The sequence below is a fragment of the Myzus persicae genome, unplaced genomic scaffold (genome assembly GCF_001856785.1).
Source record: "Myzus persicae strain clone G006 unplaced genomic scaffold, MPER_G0061.0, whole genome shotgun sequence".
In the NCBI taxonomy this organism is placed as follows: Eukaryota; Metazoa; Arthropoda; class Insecta; order Hemiptera; family Aphididae; genus Myzus; species Myzus persicae.
The window spans coordinates 107,871-129,359 of NW_019103874.1; the positions used below are offsets into that span (position 1 = coordinate 107,871).

Here is a 21,489-nt window from a genome sequence, read left to right on the forward strand (position 1 = left end):
ATGTTCATGTTTCGGTGACTAACTATTCAATGTATATTTGGAGGGAAGGGACCACAACAGTTACTATAAACTATAATATTTTAATTACCTTGCCATCTGGACTGCATACTTTGATACCGGTCACAGTAATTAAAAGGGAGACTTCTTTTTCTATCTGCACCTGAAAAAATATTTTATTGTATTATACGATATAATTATAATATAATTTAAATTTATTTTAACAGATGACAGTTGATGGGGGTAACAATTAAAAACGTATCGATATGATTAGTGGTGAAATTTCACTTCAACATTTATGATGTTTAAATGCAATACTTTAACGATCAACACACATTTTATAATAATTGATGAAAAAAAAACTGAAGGAAATCATCCTTTCTCAGGGTTTTTTTTAGTATATTATAGTAGCATAAAGGTAACTTATAACATTATAATATTTACTCGACATATTCATCAAAACTCACGTCTGTGTAAAAAACTGAAATATAAGGGTACGATTGCTTGATTGACATTTTTTTTGGGTGAAACAGTTTATGTTTAGTAAGTAACAAAAATGAAGTTTAAAATACGTGACACCACTTTTTAATTAGGTACCTATTGTTACAGTGGTATTTTTACTGTTTACGGTTTTATTAAATATTTTATATTATTGCAATAACGGCCGAGGAAAGTCAATATTCCTCTTTTCTTTGAACGAATCGATTCTGTTATTAATATTCATTTAAAATTATCTATTCACAGAGACCTAGCTGGTGCTAAGTGTACATTTATAGTCATATGATTTATATTTCATACTTAATATGGTGATCCAAATCACTCCCAAATAAGATGAAATAGAAATTAGGACATACAGGAATTGGGTTTATCAAAATACTTTAATGTTTATCTTGACTCTGGCTCTACTCTTAAATAGGTTTAATTTTCACTTCTACTTTATGGGGACGCATTGGGCTAAACTTTGGTTGTGACATCAGTTTTATCAAAAAAACTCTTAATTAGTATTGTTTAAACCATCAATACATTTTAAGATATAATTGCAATTAATTTAATTATACATACACATGAATATTGTTAAAAATTTAGTTAGTCAATAAGGAGGTTCCTGCTTAATTATTTAAATCATAAACAACATTTTAAATACAATTTCAAAAATGTACACAAGTGGATAGCGCTTTGCTGTACATTATAGGCGTCATGTGGGTCACTGTAATGGATGTGTTAAATTTGAATTTAATGACATACAATCATTGTATACGAAAAACGATTTTGAACGAAGAACTGTCTGTCAACCAATGTAGGTATGTATATTTTATGATAAAAATGCTATTCAAGTGACTTATTTTGCTATTAGTAAAATAGTTGGTTGAATTATTTTTTACGAAAAAATTTCATTTGGTATACTTAAAAATGTCATTTAGGTACTTTCAGTACTTTCAAATAATATTTTTAAATCACAAAAAAAAAAAAAAAACACTGAAATCGTTATTTCCGTTTAAATATCTAATGTTGTCCAAATTTGAATTAGAATATCCATTAAAATTTTTTTTATTCATTTTCGATTTTTGGATACAATATGAAATACTTATGGGAATATCTCAAAAAAATTATTCCAAAAAATAAAATCTATTTTGTTCAAAATTCGTTTTAATTTAAAATTCCCGTTTTTCTATTTTTTTTTCTTTTGCTTTTGAAATTTACAGTGAATTTTGCATAAAACTATCAGCTAGATTAACTTGTCCATCTGAAAAGATACAGAGGCATTATTTGGAGTACTTAACGCGTAAGTAAAAAGAAAAAAAATACATATTATTGTAAAATCAATTGTTTCGCTCAAAGTGTAAAATAAGGCAAAAATGATTGCACGAAAAAATATATTATTCAACTTTAAATTAAAGTGCCTCGAGTGGTGACAAAAATGTATGAAACAATTTAATAAATTGTATTTTTGTGGGTAAAGCGCAAATCCTAGATTATCCTGTCAGCACAAAAACGTCAATTTCAGGCAAAAAAGGGTTTAACCGTTAAAGGGTTATAATAATTTAATATTATTTATTTATATTTTAATACCAAGGCCATAATATTATTCGTATTTCCAATTCAAATTTTGCATACTATTTAAGATGCATACAGAATGGTTGTTCGGCGGTTCTTCGAAGACGGCTAACTTGCAATATTTATTATACATAGGTCGGAGTACGAATTACAATGTTTTGGGTGTACATTTTATTATTATTTTGGCAATTCGGCTGTGCATGCGTTATCGAGCCTGGTAGCTTAAACATTTTAATCCGTGCGCGGCGTTCATGGGAACCGAGCTTAATGAATATATTAGCTTTATTTATTATAATATTATATACAGGGTAAAAATTTTGTTATTGTTCAGTCGATTATTCACCGAAGTATTAAATTTGGTTTTTATTTTGGTTGTTGTGGGATTATTTCTTAATCATTCAGCCAAAACCACTGTTTTAAAATTATATTATTGACCGATATTAGTCGCATCGATTTTTTAATTTTTTCACAATGATAACATAATAATTATCACCTATGATCTGGAAAGAACAAGAAGAATTCGAAGCGTTACTCTCTTTTAGTCAATTTTTTCCGCTCCGAATTGCCTCCAATCGTGGTTGTTCTGTGCCCAAAACACTAAATATTCCGAATATACATCATTTACAATGCTTTTCTGCGGAATAGTTTTTTTAAAATTTTAAAATTATAACGTAACTTAATTATTGATTCAGAGAAATCTGATATTTATGTAATGCACATTAGCATTTAAAAATAAATATCTTAAGTTTAAAAACGGCATATAGATATTTAATAAGACACTGTTAATGCCGCTGTAGGACGACAGATAAAAGTAACAAATTCTAAAATAATCTCATTTAGACTTTAGTGGACGAATTTGGGGGCGAATATGACCACCCTGTATGATCACGCACTATTGTAGCTGTTTATACTGCAGTCGTCTTGGTGGCGATCCTCTATTATAAACCGCACGTACGCGTCCGCCTCCGCAAAACGACAACCCTTTCTGAATTTGGCCCGAGGCCTATGCAAATTAACCGAAAAGAAACGCCGAGCGGGTCATTAGACACGCGTGTTCCACTCCATAGCTGTAGTCTTAATAATAATATTCGTATTGCGTAAACAACCTTTGCGATGTTCTGCAAGTCCGGATTAAACCACATCCTATAGGCACCACCCAGGCAAATGACGTTCCAATTAAAATTTTAAGTGGTAATGTTATATTTTGTTCATCTGTTATGTTAATGATTTCCTTGTGTGTACGAAAGTCAATAATTTCTTTGAATTCAGCCACTATGAAAAAAAGGAACCACGTCACAACGGGCTCGTAGTGGCATTTCAACCGTAGCATGTCCAATACCCTCTTTTCTGGCATTCGATATCAACACAAACTATATTATTTTGCTTAGGACACACCAACGAACATTTAAATGGTGTGCGAATATACTATTGATCTCAACGTGAGTATATTACATTTTAACTGATATAGAGTCAGGAAATTAAAATAAAGTACTCTACCAGGATACCAGAAGGATTGTTTTCGAAGAGAAAAAAAACAACAACCGCGGAGGGTGGTCTTGACTCTTGATTAGCCACAAATCCCCTCCAACCACTACACTAAATTTGTTATTTTCAAATAATAACAGTGCTCGTATTTACATGTGAATTATAATTCAAAGATAGAAGAATCGTACTCCACCTGCGGCCACACCCGTTCTGTTTATCACCATTTCTCATGTGCCCTATAAACACGCTTTATTTTATATTCGTTTCTATTATCTTGTGTACACTGCGACAGCAGACCACATTAATATAATCTTACAGGTTTCTGACGTTGCCACGACGAAATAATATAATATAGTACCGTGCCATCACTACCATAGAGCATATTATTATGATTATTAAACGAGTGTCGATAATAGTAAAAACTTGTATAAGACATGGCGAATTTTAAAACGTTCTGTGCCCATTTCGTTTTGCCATGCGAACATTATTATCTCGAAAGTTTGTACCTTTCGTTATCGGGAGCGATCTCGCAATGACATCGGTTTTTCCATAAAACGGTACGTCCGTACAATCACCTCATCATTGCCCTATCATGGGTGTTTATTTTAACGATCGAGTTACAAAATAATTTAATTCATTTTTGTATTATATTATATTATGCACACAAACACTGGTGATGAAGTATGGAAAACTGTGGGCACTGGGTACGCTGTGATATAGTGAGCCAAACTACTATTCAACTTTAAACTCAAAAGGGAAATGAACAGAACATATGTCTGGAAATCAACAATTTTCAATTTTTTAGAGAATGACGTTGCGTCATCAGCAAAAAGGTTTCAAAGTTACACTTTATATTCATATAGATAGGTACATAATGGCATAATAGAAATTTTGTCAATATGGCAGATGACCCATTATAGACATGACGTGTTGGCGCACTGTTAATTGATGTTTATTGTACCTATATTGTATTAGTATTTTGAATATTATAATTTATTGACTTTCCTTGATGAGATTCTGTTGGTCGTTTCAGTTGTGAGATCTAAACAACATTGAATACTCGTCACATGTATACAATTGTATATAATTGTAACGTTCATAGGGTTGACTGCGTAACTTTGACTAAACTAAGAACGAAGGTGTGATCGCGACAGTATTTTTATAGCTGATACGAAGGTCGAGATAGGTCTGATTGTTATCAAATATATTTGCTCTGTGGCATTCAGTGACTTTAATCACACTTAAGATCATATAGATCCTTTGATCGATATTCTAGAGATCAAAGGGTTTTAATGTTTTATAATCAAGGTGTATAAGTGATATTTTAAGTTCTTGATCACCATCAACTATTCGTCACAAAACTGGATATGATGTTTAGTAATTATACGTATTATATATTATACTGATGAATGATGGCGTACTATAGTCTATATTATATTACCAAGAGTATAAAATTAATTTACAGCTGTAAATGTAGGGATAAGGAATTATATTGAATTCATCTATATCCGAACTAAGAACTAATAATTGTTATAATACAATCATACAGAGGTTTTCGTTTATTGGACTTCTTCGGAACAAGAGCGTATTTTGAGTACATTAATCAAATGATTCAGTAAGACGAAAGCCATTCATTATTATTAATTATTATTCACTAAATTGAAGTATGTATGTATTTTATAATCAGAGGTAATCTATTAAAATTTAAAATACTAAATTATTAATCAAATTAATCTAATTTAGTCTAATTATATATTTTGATTTACACCATTAACTGGTGTAGTGAATCCAAATGTCTAGTCTATCAATTTTATTACATATGTTAGTATAAGTCCAACTGTTTGAGTCGAGCCAATAACAGTGGTGGAGTTTTCTTCTTTGGAGCCACTATTTAAAATTACTAATTAGTACCTATATCCGTTTTATTGTTTCAGTGTTAATTTGAATGACTAACTCACACATGCATCACCTACACCACCAAATCCAAATCATACAAAAATTCGTAAATTATTTGAAAATTAAAATCAATTATCAATTATCATTTCGCTTTATGACTGAGCTCGTATTTTTTTCTCATACGTAACGGATAAGGTACAGAAGTATAGAATGTTGTTTAATTTTAGACCATAAAAAAATAGACTCTAGAATCATAAAATTAATACTAACCACGTTAATATACTTAAAATGATATTATTTGTTAGTTGATAACAAATTAATACTAAATCAATAAACAAGACACGATATTAGAAATAGTATCAACTTTTAGATTTGTTATAGGTAGGTAATATACTTGCTATTGACTTTTGTTCAGTAAAGAAATATATTTAAGCATGATTAATTAGTTTAATCATCTTAAAGATTAGAATTGTTATTCAAAATGATACTTCAAACATAATCTATAGTAACAATAGTAAATTATTAATCCAATAAAATAAGTTTAAAAAAAGAATTTATGATGATTATTGCCGATCATAATAATATAAAATATGTTTATAATGTAATTTTATTCAATAAACTTATTTTCAGTTTGTTTTATAATTTGAATAAATTTAATTAACTATAGGTAATCTTAGTATGTAATAAACCCATTTAATGCAGAATGTTGAGCGTTACTAAAATAATTTGTATTGTTTTTAAAAAAGAATACAATTTAACTTCAATGAAAAAATGTGCTACAGTTTTATATCTTGTAGGAGTCGTGAGAATAACGATGTTTTATAAACATTTAATATTTACTTCCCGAATTTGAATAAAGCACAGTAATTTTATACATTTATATATTATGTAAATTGTTTATATACACATTATGTATACGTACTTTATTGTACATAGAGCTGTCTAAGAGACTATTACAAATAATTGTTTGTACATTATATTTACATAAACACGGGAGCTGAAATAGACCCAAAGACCATGTTAATATTATTACGTATTAGATACATAATAATATAAGGGTTAAAATAAACTGCAGTTTCCATTCAGAATATTATATTTATCTAAGGGTTTGTGTGATAATTCTGTTTTCAAAAATTCTATGATTTCTTATTCAGATTTCATTGCAAAAAATATTTGAGCCTAACCTAACATTGAATAAGTTTAACATATTTCGTTAGCTTAATACATTTATTCAAAAAATATCAAAGTAGTAAATGTTTATTTTGTTTATATCATATTAGTGATTTTTTTAGACTAAATTTTGTTTTAATTACAAGTAACCACCCTCGGTTTTAGATTCTGAGCTAAGCGATGAATAAATTGATTTTACAAATCATTTGTATTTTGCTATACATTTTTTTTTGTATCCATCATCAACTTTTAGGACACTAAAAACTATCAAACTTTACTATCAAAAATATCATAAATGAATTATATGTTAAATTATATTTTCGTTACCAAATTTTAATTGCTTGGTGTAATGGTATAGTGGCTTAGCTAAATATAACTCCCATATGATTTTCAAATAATTTATCCTGATCTACCATTTTTACCCTTGTATAAGATAATATGTTTAAATGATCTTGCATTTATTATTTATATACCTACTTACTATTGTAATATTGCAGGTTTACTTATACTTGTAAAATTTTTTAATTTTGTATTTTGATTAAGAATATTTGTATGAGAATATCAATACCATTCATGAATCAGTAGAGTACTTAAAACAATAGCTTTCTATTATATATTCGTAGGGATTCAATGCTTAAATAGTTTAATGAGGATAGCAGAGGAATTTTACCGCACTATAGTTAATACTCGCCGTTCCATTAAACTTTTAATGCTCGTAGCTCATAAACTATTGGATCAATAATACAGATATTAGGGCATTGGCGTTTTCCAAAAAATATTGTGAAACATACTAAGGTTGTCATTTTAACGAAAAGTATGAATAATAGTATAGTTCCGAAAAATACCATGTTCCTATTGTACCTATTATAAAAATAAACAAAAACACAAAAGTTGTTCTATACAAATTTCGAGTAATAGATGTCGGAGGGGATGGTTATCGTTGCAACAACGATATCGTGGTAAGTTTTCATACTGATACAGTATTCGTACACTGATATATTATACTTGAGTATTAATTACAACTCCTGTCTTTCATCACAATACGTCGATTGGGGAGGGGAGTAACCCATTAAATCTTACCCATTCGAAAAAAATTAAGCAAAAACGGAAAGAACAGCAAATCGCCATTGTTCACGACAATATAGCATAATGTGTATGGCAATGAAGAATGTGGTGTTGAAACAGTACCCACCTACACACGTATACCTATAGAGAAAAAAATATAAGGACTTGTTGAAGGCGGCCGATAACAGTAACGGCGGTAAATCACACACACGGGTCGGCTGGGGGCGACGAGGGAGAGGAAGAAGAGGAGAAAAAAGAGTAAGAGGTTCCGAGAAGGTTATATTTGGATACAAACAATGTTAATCGGACGTGCATACATACCAAAGGCTGTGCGGTGTGTGCGTGTGTGTACGAGCATTTATATACGTGGCCATTTTATTAAACGTATTTTGTTTAAAATATATATAGAGGAGCACATGTACCCTAAATTTCGGGTGGGTGTTTGTTGGCAAACGCGTGCGGCTATAAGCCGTCTGCAGCCGCCGCCCGCGGTGAATTATGGCCGTGACGGCTCGCGCGACCCCACCGTGCGCTCGTTTTCGTCGCCGCCGAGTCGGCGTTTAAGTCCTGATCGCCAGAATTTACGACATCGACACGTACGGTAACGACTCTAAACCAAACCATTTGGCCTGTCGTAACGAACAACACATTCGGGCGAGAAAAATTCGAAAAATTTCATTTTACTGGGCGCGATCGGTTATAACATTGTAGTGGTTATATTACATGTACGTTGTGTCATATAATAATATCACTTAACACGACGTGTTTGAACCATAAAGCGTTTTTATTTTTGTGGTTGATAAATTCGCTCGTTAAAAAATGTATGTTTAACCTCTATTTTTTATTCCAGTATAAATAATTAAGTTTAATTGGTTCTATGGTCTTTTATAAAATCATATTTTATTTGCAAAATTGTATAGCTGTATCATAGTTTTCATAAAAAGAAAAAAATTTCCAAAGGGGGATGCGTTATTTTAGAAAAAAATAGTCGGAATAATGGAGAATCAAAACTTAAATATATACATGGAGACATCCCCCGATTACATCAATCACTATTCATTTAAAACTTTTATCCACACACTGCCTAGCTAACACTAAATGCGGTTGTAAGCATATCGTTATATAAATAATAATTATAATAATAATATTCTTGTAAGCATCTATCAATATATTATGTGTTTGAGCTTCGCATAAGCTATTTTTTTTGAAGCCTAAACGATAAATATAGTATGTACATATTGTAATACATTTTTCATACCGACGAGACGATTTTAATAACGGGTATTATATTATGTATATATACTTATCTACTGAATGTGTTTGTCGATTTGTTTTCGTGATTGCCATTATTACGCGATTCTGTTTTTTCACGCACATAAAATATATATGTACACGGACGCGCACTTATAATATTATATAGGTACTTTGTGATTTTTTCATAATACGGTAATATATTAACACGCTTGTATGTACAAGCCGTCGCTTTTATGATGTAGGGTACGTTTTGTATGCGTAACGTATGGCTCGTTTATCTGTTCCGTCTTAAATGCATACGATCAACTCCTTTCACCACCACCACGACGATGATAAAAATATGAATATTTGTCTCACATAAACCGTGCGATATCCTCATAAAACATGTAAATATCTGCTTTGGACGATTCGAAAGTCGAGTGTACGTATGTAGCTGTGTGTGCACGTAATATATAAGTAGGTACACGTGATAAATACCGGACTGAGACTTTTTACGTTTTCGCGAAAAACCTGTATACGCAGGATTTTGCCTTGGTCTTCTCCTCCGGTGTGTTTAGGCTAGAGGGTGTACGACTACCGTGAGTTCATTGTGTTGCCATCTATTATTAATGTGGACACAAAATTCAACAAACGTTTTAATTAATACAATAGTACTGTATCCCTCCGTTCGTCCGGAGAGTCGGTTTTTTTACGAAAAGTTAGAAAACAAAATATGAAGGGATAAAAACGGCGTGCTGAATGCTTAGGGTTTGTTCACCATCGTCGAGGGCAACTGTATAGAAGTGAATAAGAATAACCATAGCGCAACAGTATAAAAATAATAAACCGCAAACAGAAAATAAGGATTCTTCCCTTCTCTTTTCTCCTGTCCATAATGCGTACCTATATATGTATATTATATTATATATCTGCGTGGGCTGTGTATGTTTATTATTGGCCGATATCGGTCCCAGCAGACCATTAGACCGTATAGAGTGGTTTTCTCAGTATCGGAAAACTCAGGAGATTGGCGAGTCGAAGCTTTTTAGATATCGGAATAAATATAAGAAAAGGGGGATAAAACACGAGTCCCTTTGTTCTGTAGTCCTCCCATAGTCCTCTGCTGCTGACCCTTCACCCACCAGTCCTTCTTCTCCAACTTCGCGCACGCAGTTGCTCGTCTCCCGAACAAAAGAGTAAAAACCTTTCGCGGAACGACGACAACAACGCGACGGCGGACAGCGTTTATCACAAAAATGGACAGACGTCAAAGTACATGGCTACTGCCATTATGTCCAAACTCTCCACCGTCCGACTACGTATTCGTATGTATTGCTATAATACAAATGTATATACATATACAGAGAGAATATCTTCTATTCTACAGTCCTATGTGAGCACTCCACGTGAGTATTTCAATTACATTATACTCGTCGTTCTTCAATTTTCGAGGACACGAAATCTACAAGAGCCAATAGTGTATATACAATATAATTTTACTCTTTCTATATCATATACCCGTTCCAAGTACGACTTTATATTTTATTTACATATACACGTGGATTAAGGATGTATGATGCTGCAGTGGTGTAGATATTTTTAAGATTTTCCTTGTGTGGTAGGAGGAGGGGGCCCAAACTCGTTTTACAGTTTGGTGTCTGCTTATATATTGTTATTATAATATGCGTCTAAATGTGGCTGTAAAACTAGTACTGCTTACACTGTATTGTTTTGTACCTTTAGCTTTAATGGGTTATTGTCATCTGTTCAACTATTATCTACATTTTACTTTAATATCGTGGCATATATATTATCTTTGGAAATCTTTTCTTTTTGTTTAATTTTCAACTATGGGGATGGGGGGATGCCAAGGGTACAGCACAGTAAATGCGCCACAGACAATAATATACTTTTTAAACCTATATAGTAAATAATCCAAGTATTATGTGATTGTATAGTTTTATACGTTCGGTTAATGTATTAGTATAAACTAATTATAAATCTACATTTTGAATAGGAAAAAGACAGATTGACGTAAAACTAGTGATATGTGCGTACTTAATTACGTAGTTTTTTTTCATCTTTTTGATGATTACGACATGCATGAAATGAAAATTCAATTTTGGGTACTTTTTGATAAAGGTAAATATCATAAGCCCTTTGCCCATTTGTTTAACGTTAATTTTTTAAGTTTTAGTTTTCATACATCATTATCATTGGATAATGGATTCACTATAATATGCGTTACAGTGTATGGTTCCCCGTTTTTTTTTCTCCTGGCATACGAGTATTATACTGTTTAGTGTTCATATATGTATTCATTTTGAATGTTAAGATTCTTAAGTCGTTATTTTTGTTGATATAAACCTACGAATCTTGGGACAGCTTATAACATTTTATCAGAGCAAAAATTATTTATTTGTTTAAACACTTTAAGGTAAATAAATTAATAATTCATTTTAAATCTGCATTAGCTTATGATAACAATGGAAGCGCTTCCATTTTGGTGTTTGCCCTGTAAATAAACAACTTACGCAGAATAAAGTATACGGCAGAACTGTAAAGAAGTGTACACAGGCATGTACTTGCTGTGTGTAAGGTGTATATAATATGGATGTATATTTTAGTGTTAAACATTTAACTGAAGAATATTTTTATGTTTAATTTTAAAGACTTTTTTGTGAGGGATAAATGCATTTCCAAGCGTCTTATAATACCTGTTTTGAAATGATTATAGTTTGTATGTCTAAGAATAATTGACCAAAAACGTATCGGTTATGTTGATTTTAGTGATATTAAAATAACTATTTATAATAACCTATATGTAACCTTATATATAATCTTATAAACAACCTTATATATAACCTTAGGCCGTGTGTAGTTTTGTTTTTTTGATATTTACAATATATCCCTTTAACTTCTCGGAACACAATTCTTATCTACACGACAGACAAAAAGGATAGGTTGCAGGTAGTTGGAAACCCGCGGACGGTCTTGAGCCCGTGCCCTGCAGTACAATACGTATTGGCGATGAATAATTATTATAATCGTTAATTACTCCACTAAAACGCCAAATTTTTGAAAATCCTTTCTTATCACGCTGTGAAAATATGAGAAGAACCTCTATTCCAAATTTCAAGTTCGTACGTCGCGTAGTTTTTGAGTTACAGCGATCAGTGACTAAGTGGTATTTGGATTTTATATGTATAGATAAATCGTACAATATATTAATATCAAATAAGTAGTGTATATTTAAACTTTATATAAAATACATGTTATTGTTTAATATTCTTAAAATACTAACTGACAGCTGTATAACCCAACTTCACCGAAGAAAAAATGAACAAACATAAAATACGGCGTTATGTCAGTGTGTCTCTAATGTACCTACACCTCGGATTACGGGAAAATCAACGTCGGTGCTCGCTTTCTGAACTAGTTCACCCGAGATGAGAAGTTTACCTATGTAGGTTTGGAATTTTCCTGGGAGTCTTGTACCTCTCTCTACATTTTCAAACGTGGAAAATCTAGACGTCTGCGAGTCTATATTCACAAACATATGGACATAGTCTTAAAAATAAATTGACTATAGATTATAGAAAAATCTAATTTATATTTGGTTTGTGTTCTATAATAACTAATTTTTTTTCTGTAACCAATGGCAATCCTATATTTATAAACCAAACAATATTCGAATATCGTCCGTAGTCTAAGTCTATTATACCCATACAAACGTATAGGTATTCATAATTAATGAATATAGTTGGATTCATTGGGTGAATGGGTGAATGATTCCTATTCAAGAGCCTAATATTTCTAATATTTTATTCGTAAATTAAAAAGACAATTTTTTTTTACAGTCGATTGCGTATTATGCGATATACACGATTGATATGTTTATGAATATAATATTAACTTTACATACATTTTACTACACAAATTGAATCAGTGTATAATATCGGTATCATCCATATGTAACGCGATACAATTATAGATAGAATAAGTTTATAAGGTAAACATGCGATTCAGAAGAATTCATAATACAAAGCTCGTTTTATGAAATCATGATGAATTTATAATTGAATATAAAACATTTCAGTGTTTTGTGATGTACTATGATAATATTTCGGGTAATTTCAATTCCAAACAGTATTTGTGCAATTTAAAACGTTATTATAAATTATGTAAACATGATTTATCTCAAAGCGGGTAGCGTAAAGTATTTACTGGTATAGATGTGATAGCACATTTAAAAACAAACAAAATACTTAGTCCTGTCAGAAACATAATGATTTCCGATGCAGTTATCGCTTTAATGCTGAAATCAAAAATAAATGGTTATGATGATTACATTCCAAATCCCCTTGAACTTTATTATATATTACTTATTAGTTATTTATAACATTGTCATTCAATTTAAAAATATTTAAAACTGAAAATACAATATTTATAATTAAACGTTTTTTTTTCTGATTTATTTTTTTTATTGTTACGACCCCAAGATGCAATGCTTGTAAAACAGTAGTAGTGGAGAGATCATATGATCCATTTGTCTATTTCAATATTACTTATACATGTGCATGCATTTACCAAACTGCTCTGAGAGAAGTCACGAGTGGACTACATTCAAAGTGGAATCGTGGCGTAGGTCCTAGTAGGAAATTAGAGAATACGATCGGACGACAGTTGCGACACATTTCGACTGACAGCAACCGCACATTTTTTTTGCACTGCGCCATGAATTGGACCGATGACCGTGCGCGTTGTGGTCAACGGGGTAACCACTGCGCTACTCATGGAACGAATTTGAAAATGATCGACATATCGCGAAGACAGCCTTTTCTTGACACGAATAGAAAGGAGGACGACGTTTAACTATCAATATAATACTATTATAATTTATAACGTATTAGTGGGTATATTAAACAATGTTTGCAGTGTATCGTCGAAATATTTACCACGTAACATCTTTACTATACGGTATTGTAAGATTTTTGGGGCGGAAAATGATTTATGTTAGTGTTGTTAAAATTCAATTAGCTTTTAAAACCACTATACTTATAATGCTATTATAAAAACAGAGGTATTTTTGAGGTTGCTTAATTTTTGTTTGGAAAAAAAAATGTAAAGTAGAAATAAATTTTTATATAGTTGCGCATTTTGCTGCAAAACGAGCAGAAAAATAACGTAAGTGCCCTTAAGTGATTAATTACAAAGCACTCGTTTTGTTTTACGCCGTTCTATAGAAACAACGTTACAAGTATCTATATAGTGAAGTACTTAAACGAGTTTTTATGATTCAATGGTTAGAACTCGCTGGTAATGAGGTTATAGTATCTGAAGTAATAATATTTTGTGAAACTCGGAGGGCACTAGAGGAGAAGGTATATATTATATTGTATAATAATTTTATGATCTTTTAATATTGATAAAACGTATAATTACGTACGGACCTAATATGTGTATTAATTATTAACCAAAATATTTTGTTATATTAAGTACAGCGCATAAAACGTTATTAATAGGAACAATAACCATCTATAGCAGTTATTTAATATGTAGGTATTATACAGGGTGACTATTATATCAAAAACTACTCATTATTTTAAAAGTATACATTTCTTCAATATGATTTAAAGTTTTTTTTTTTAAATTATAAGAATAGTATTTTATGAGTTGTAAGTATTTAAAGTTTAGATGCTCAGAATAGTGAACCGCCATTTTGCGGAGTAACCGCGTTTCACCTATCTCATATAAACTTTAAATACTTGTAGCACTCATAAACTACTATTCCTAAATTTGATTTTTATGTATTGAAATACTCAGGAAAATATTCCGCTTTCGAAGACTCAATTAAAACTGTATGTTGTCATTAAAAAAACTAAAAATCTAAAAATTATAGTTAAGAATTGAAAATATTTAAGAAAACATATTTTTTAAATGCGTTGTTATGTAACATCTTAAAACTATGTGAAATTTTTTTTTTAAAAATATTAATACTTTTTGAAATAGTGTGGTGGTTCATGATAAAAGAATCACCTGATATAGGTGCTAACACGGTGACACATTAATGCAAATAAACACTTCTGTATAAATATTTAATGAGCATGGACTATAATAATGTATATTTTAATCGTCATAGTCAAATAGTATAATAAGTTTGTAGTAAAATTGAATATATTATACCTAGAAAAATACTGAGTCTAGGTAGATAATAATAGTAATATATTCAGATATTCTAAAATTTACCACACCTACAATGATGAAAATGAAACTCGTTTTTAGAGTATCTATATTATAAATTATACTTTAAATTATTACTATCGCCTAATATCTTGCACAATGACAATGTATACTACAGTATGCTGCTTATATGTGTAATACACTCTCATATGCCCCAAAGCCAACTTCATGAATTGAGCTGTTTTTAGTCGCGATATAAACAAATATTTAAGGACGTCCGAGTATATTCTTCGCAAATAAAATATAAGCCAAATACTATTCACACAAATACCTAAACACACACACACACACACACACACAGAAGTCCTCGAATATCGTCAGCGTCGACCGAGTCTCTACTATTGGAGATAAATATGCCTAGAGCAATGATCTTGTGCCGGAGGAAAGAGGACGGCCCGATTTGAGCCCAGCTGCAATGTATATCGGAAGGTTGGTCGAAGGAAACGGAAAGAGAACAAAAATAGAAAAAAGTACTAACTTTCCTTCCTGTACACGGGCGAACGACGCGAAACGTAATCTAGACGAGGCCCGAGGCTATGCACTTTAAATAAAGAAGAAAAACGGAAGAAGAATAGTATAGAGAGACTCAGAGACACCGCTAAGAAAGGATATATATTATAAGTCCGAGTGCAATCCCGTCGTCGGTTTTCGGAAACGCCGCAGGAATAAAATTGCCGACCGACAAATTTATATATTGGCATCCCGATAGCGCTTTTCTCCCATTCATCATGGTCCAGTCGCCAGATCCTCGTATGATATATATATATATATAGAAATATACACAATAATAATATGATGTGTAGGTCCTAGGGACATGTATAATAATATTTCGATCGCCGGATTGCGTATGGTATTGCTCCAAGCCCCCAACACCATTCCTAAATAACACTTTTATTGTTTTAAAATATTTTTTATTACGTTGTACTATATATTATAAGACCATGTTTCTATTTATTTCTGAGTTTGGTCACCGAAATAGTGTTGTTTGAATGTACATAATACCGTGTTTTGGTCATTGGAAAGTTCAAAAAATGAGAATAAAAGTTTTAGATAGTGATTATGGCACGACAGTTGTTAATTTTGGATATTTTTAGGTAATCCATCTTATATAATTTATTGTCTTAACTATGAGTAGTCTTGAAATTCATTGTTCATTCTTCTTTTAAAAGGTTTAAAATTATGATACGTATACAATATATAATACAGTATATAATTGGTAATTACAACTATCAGATTTTGTATGTGTTTAAGTATATTAAAAATGTATAACTTATAACAGGCAGTATAATGTGTGTACGGCAATAAAATATATTTTTAAATTTTAAAATATAATGTTAATAAATTACTTTAATAATTATTCATACGAATATATTATAAAAAGCAAATGATTTTAAATCTGATTAAAACTAAATTATTGTATAGAATTTAATTTTTAAACATTGTCCAGTGAAATATTCTATATTATTATATTAATCATCTAAAAAGTGAAATAAAATAAAATATGTATTTATACTCTATCCGATTTTTTGCTCATTTACAACCTTTGTTCGAAAACGATTATTCCCACATAATAACATAAAAATAATCTTGAACCATTTTTGCACTGCGCGTGATATATACCACATTACCACTTCAAAGATACCATATTATATTGATTGGGTTTGAGAATACATTCTGTAATGTTACTTTTTTTATTTTCGTGTTAATGGCTTTCCGTAATTTGTGTGACCTACTCACAAGACTCACATTTATATTTTTTAAACCATAGAGCGTCAAAAGTCAAAAGACTTTGATGTACATTATTTTAAGTTGTGTTAAATTGTTCACTTTACTGTGTATAAGATGCATCTGAAGTGTTTATAAAATAATTATACTTTATTTAATTAACTACACGTTGTAGACTCGTAGAAAATCAAAGATTTCTGTCATTAAAATGTGTAGTCTTATTACTGTTTACTTATATTGTAAACAACAATTGAGATAACATAATATAGGCGTTCAGGTATTTAGTTTAGTATGTATTTAGATAGTATTAATGCCTATAATGATTGTGAGTTTCACCAGTCAGATGGGCTCAGATAAGCGCATAAATTATCCACAGTCACATAATTGTAACTAGACATATTTTTTATAAATATTACTACCTATTTACATACTTGCAGTATTTTAAAATATTTAAAAATATGTCATTATGGTCAGAAACAATAACAGGAAACAAAAATATAAATATTTCCTTTTACTTATGCAAACATATTGGATAAATTACCTTAATTTTTCACAAAACTAATATATAGATACAATAGAATAAATTATTTCAACAATTTAATTTTATATTTTAAAAGTTACTATAAAATAATCGTTATAAATTCCACGGGAAAGTAACTATTATAATATTATACTTAAATATTTTAAACATAGGTACAACTGTTTTTGGAAACAGTCTTCTTTCTACATATATAAGAACACCCTCCCTCGTTTGGCCGATACGTTAGTAGTTGTTATGAAAAATTCATAAAATGTCGAGAGGTACCTACGTACCCTAATATATTATTATTATTATTATGGTATATATTTTGTATGACTGGCGGTAAGGTCGTCATGGTTATTTTATTTGTTTGAAATTTGCATTGTCCCGATGCTTTATTTATAAGTCACTGTCGTCGTTTTTGTTGTCGTTGTTATTTATTATTGTGTAGGTACATGATATTATACAGTATACTATAGATTCGAAAAATGGATGGGACATTATGCATTACAGGGTTGTTGGACCTGCGATCCATATAAAAAAGGATTTTGAAGTACGATACTCAGACTATGGTGTTTATTTGACCGAAGGGAGAAAAATAATGATTCAAAGGAAGTCTGGCAGTAATTGGAGTCCTTATAATAATGTCTTGGACCGGTCTAGACCGTATTCGTATTTTACTTTCTATATTATCCTACTCGATGTAATTTTACATCATTGTAAGTAATCTGTTTAAAACATTGATCAGCGTTGAAACGTCGAATAGATAAGTTCAATAAATATGAGTAGGTAACACGTAGAATTTGATTATTCATCGTTGTTTTGAACATGTATGATTACACCACTGGTTAAATTGTATTCGTGAGCTGTATCGAAACTATTTATGAAAATAATTTTGTTGTATACGCTGAGTAAATATCATATAAAACAGATATGTACTACTTCAATGGTATTCGTTTAATTTAATTTAGAATAAATCATACTGAGTACAAATATTATGTTATAACTTAAAATTATTATTAATACATATTGTGTTTGTACTTAGATAGCTTGTGAAAAAAAATCCTACCCAAGTATTTTATCGGTTGTATTTTAAATTTTTACTATATTATCATACATATAAATACAAATAAATTAAGAATACTATCATTGGATAAAGAATTATTCCTGTTAAACTATTAACTATTTAATATTATTTAAAGCTAGGCATACTCAAAAATATAAAGATAGAATTTGAGAAGTTGATTTTTTTTTAAATTAAAAAAAATTGATACAAAAAGAAAACAATCTAAGTGCTTAACTGATAAATGATAATACATAATAATAGCATCGGGGAAGAAGATAAATTAAATTCGAATCGTCTGTATAATTACCTACATCTGTGAGAAGATTAAAAAAAAACGACAACTACAACACAGAAATAGCAGTAGCGACAATGCATTACAAACTGCAAAGTAGCAAGAACAGTTAGGAAAATTAAATTCACAGTAATCAGTAATGTTAAGTTAGGTATTACAAAAAAAAAATACCCAGAACTAGACTGTGAAGTGGTTAGTGAATAGTGGATGATTATTTGATAAATTAATTAACAAATGTATTTCGCATTAACTATTTAATGACTAGTATGAATTAAATTCAAAATAGTTTGTAACGATTCTCATAGAAACTTCAAGCTAACAACATACATGAATGCGATTGAAATAATAAATAATTCGTGAATTGTATAACAGTATAATTATTAATGTGCACATCAGTAGCATAAAGTCTCACTCTATGATACAACAATTGTGGTAAAAATGTAAATTTTAATAAGATTGAATATTATACGTTACCACTTTCAAAATAATAATTTTGGAACAAGAAAAATTCAGTATACATCACCTAACCTATAATTATATTATGTATTCGTCAGGAGTGGGGCTAAACTGTCGATATTTTACAGTTCAATAATATATTACAATTTGTAATTTTATATACAATGTTATATTAATATATTATATTATTTATTAAATGTGTATCTAATAATTATATATATAATAAATAACTAGTCAAGAATGATTGATTCATCCATCGCCTAGTCGAACCACTGAAGCTGTGTGTATGGAATTTAGTCAGTATAGTTTCGTTTTATAATATAAAAACCCACTAAGAAAGGATTTTCCGAAATTCCCATTTAATATAGATCCTCAAACAAGGATTTGGAGATTCGAGGTGGAAATTGAAACTTTTTTTTGTTTATAAATCGTTGACATTGGTCGCACGCTATAATAGTAATAGTACTTTTTTTTTATAAATGGTTACCTACCAGCAGTTGCTGGACAGATGCAGTACAAGCATAGATCAAACCGTCGTTGTCAAAACTCATTGTTGGTTAACAAAATATTTCTAAATACGTTACTTTTTTAATTTGATTTTTCGAGGAAAATGTGCTACCTGTCAATATTGAACAAAAGAAGTTTGGTCACATAAGGGGCTAAAATATTTGATAGATTACCGTGCAAAAACGTCCTACAAAGTTTGATTGCAGACCACCAAATACAATGTATGAATTATGAAGTATAAATGATAAACACCGTATTGAAAAATAAACCGTTGAACATTAAGAAAAAGCGTATTCTGAGGCAACACAGAGTGCAACTAAACCATATACCACGAAATCGATCCGAGGAAAAAATGTCTCTGGGTAATGGAAAGTGATATGGATAGATGTGATGTGATTAGAAAGGTATACGGCCGAAGGGAAATAAGATTGCACAAGGGGTAAAAAGGAGGTTTTGTCGTGAGGAAAGTGATGAATAATAGTAATAATAATACACAAGGAGAAGAGTGTTCTAAACATATTATTGTATTATACTCAGGTAACTACATTTTATTTCCTTATAATGTAGTAACTGTGTTTTTATCTACCCTAATGCCAAAATATTAAAAAGTACTCAAAATTAAATTTTATATTTAGAATGGTTATTTTGTAAACCTAAACGGCTAAACCTATACCGTAAACTAACCAAATTCGTATTTCATTTATTTTTAAATTTAGAACTAAATTCATCGACATTCAAAACAATTATAATCACATACCCGGTGATAAGTGATATTATATCATATATTTGTATGATGTATATGTGTAATAGTGATTTTTCGCAGCTTCAACCGTACTTAAACGATGAAAAACAAAAAATTGTGACTAGTTGTTAGCTAATGATATAGTTTACTATAATATTGTATAGTAGCAAAACAATAAAATAAAACATTTTTATTTTCGAAAATGACTGAAAATGATGTAAAAACAATATTTCATAAAATTTAGTGTTTACCTTACTTTCTAAACTAAATAATAAAGAAATTATGTTGATACCATGCAGTGCATCGTATGGCACACAGTGTACTTACTACTTATTATAATAAATAATAATTAATAACTTTTAGTTTTTAGGTGCTCCATCTTTCGATTTAGGTATTATCAAATATAACACTTGTCACTTAGTATGCATAAGTATGCCAACAAAATAAAAATGAGCGACAAAATGATTAAGAAGTAGTTTTTAAGTAACATCTAACTTAGTTTTAAATAATTGATTCAGTTATCACTCAGTTCATGCATACAATTTATAAAATTTAAAATATAGAATATTATACAATAATAACTCAATAGAATAAGTATGAATAATACGAATAAATGCACTATAGAACGGGGAGGTGTTTTTTTTTTTATCTCGGTCATTTATTGTGGCTAAAAACGGATGCGATCCTTCGCGTGTCCACTTTGGAGGAAATCAATATTTTTTTTTAACACTTGTCACTTGCCAGCCATTAAGTTTTACTGAAAATGTATTTATTTTAATCAAATAATTTTGACGGAACTGTCGATAACGCGTTGGTCGGTATTCAATAAGGTGAGGATTTTAATAAGTTTCACATCAAATAATATAATTTATTATGAACTATTAAATTTGTTTTTAGTGTCGAACTGACATGGTTATTGCCAACGATGCGTGCAATATCGAGCACGATGCATGGTTTACAATAGGTTAGGTGCATGTTTTGAGTGAATTTTTCCTTATCATGGGCCAGCATGTTTACAGTTTAGTTAAATGTTGTGG

General features: G+C 30.3%; 1 protein-coding gene across 1 annotated transcript in view; it reads right to left on the minus strand.

Moving 5' to 3' along the window:
* Nucleotides 1-21,489, minus strand: part of LOC111035736 (tensin-3-like) — a 148,476-nt gene that overhangs the window by 52,122 nt on the left and 74,865 nt on the right. Inside the window, exon 3 of the mRNA XM_022317479.1 lies at nt 89-160. Within this exon, the coding sequence (XP_022173171.1) occupies nt 89-160 (72 nt within the window). The remainder of the gene's footprint in view (nt 1-88; nt 161-21,489) is intronic.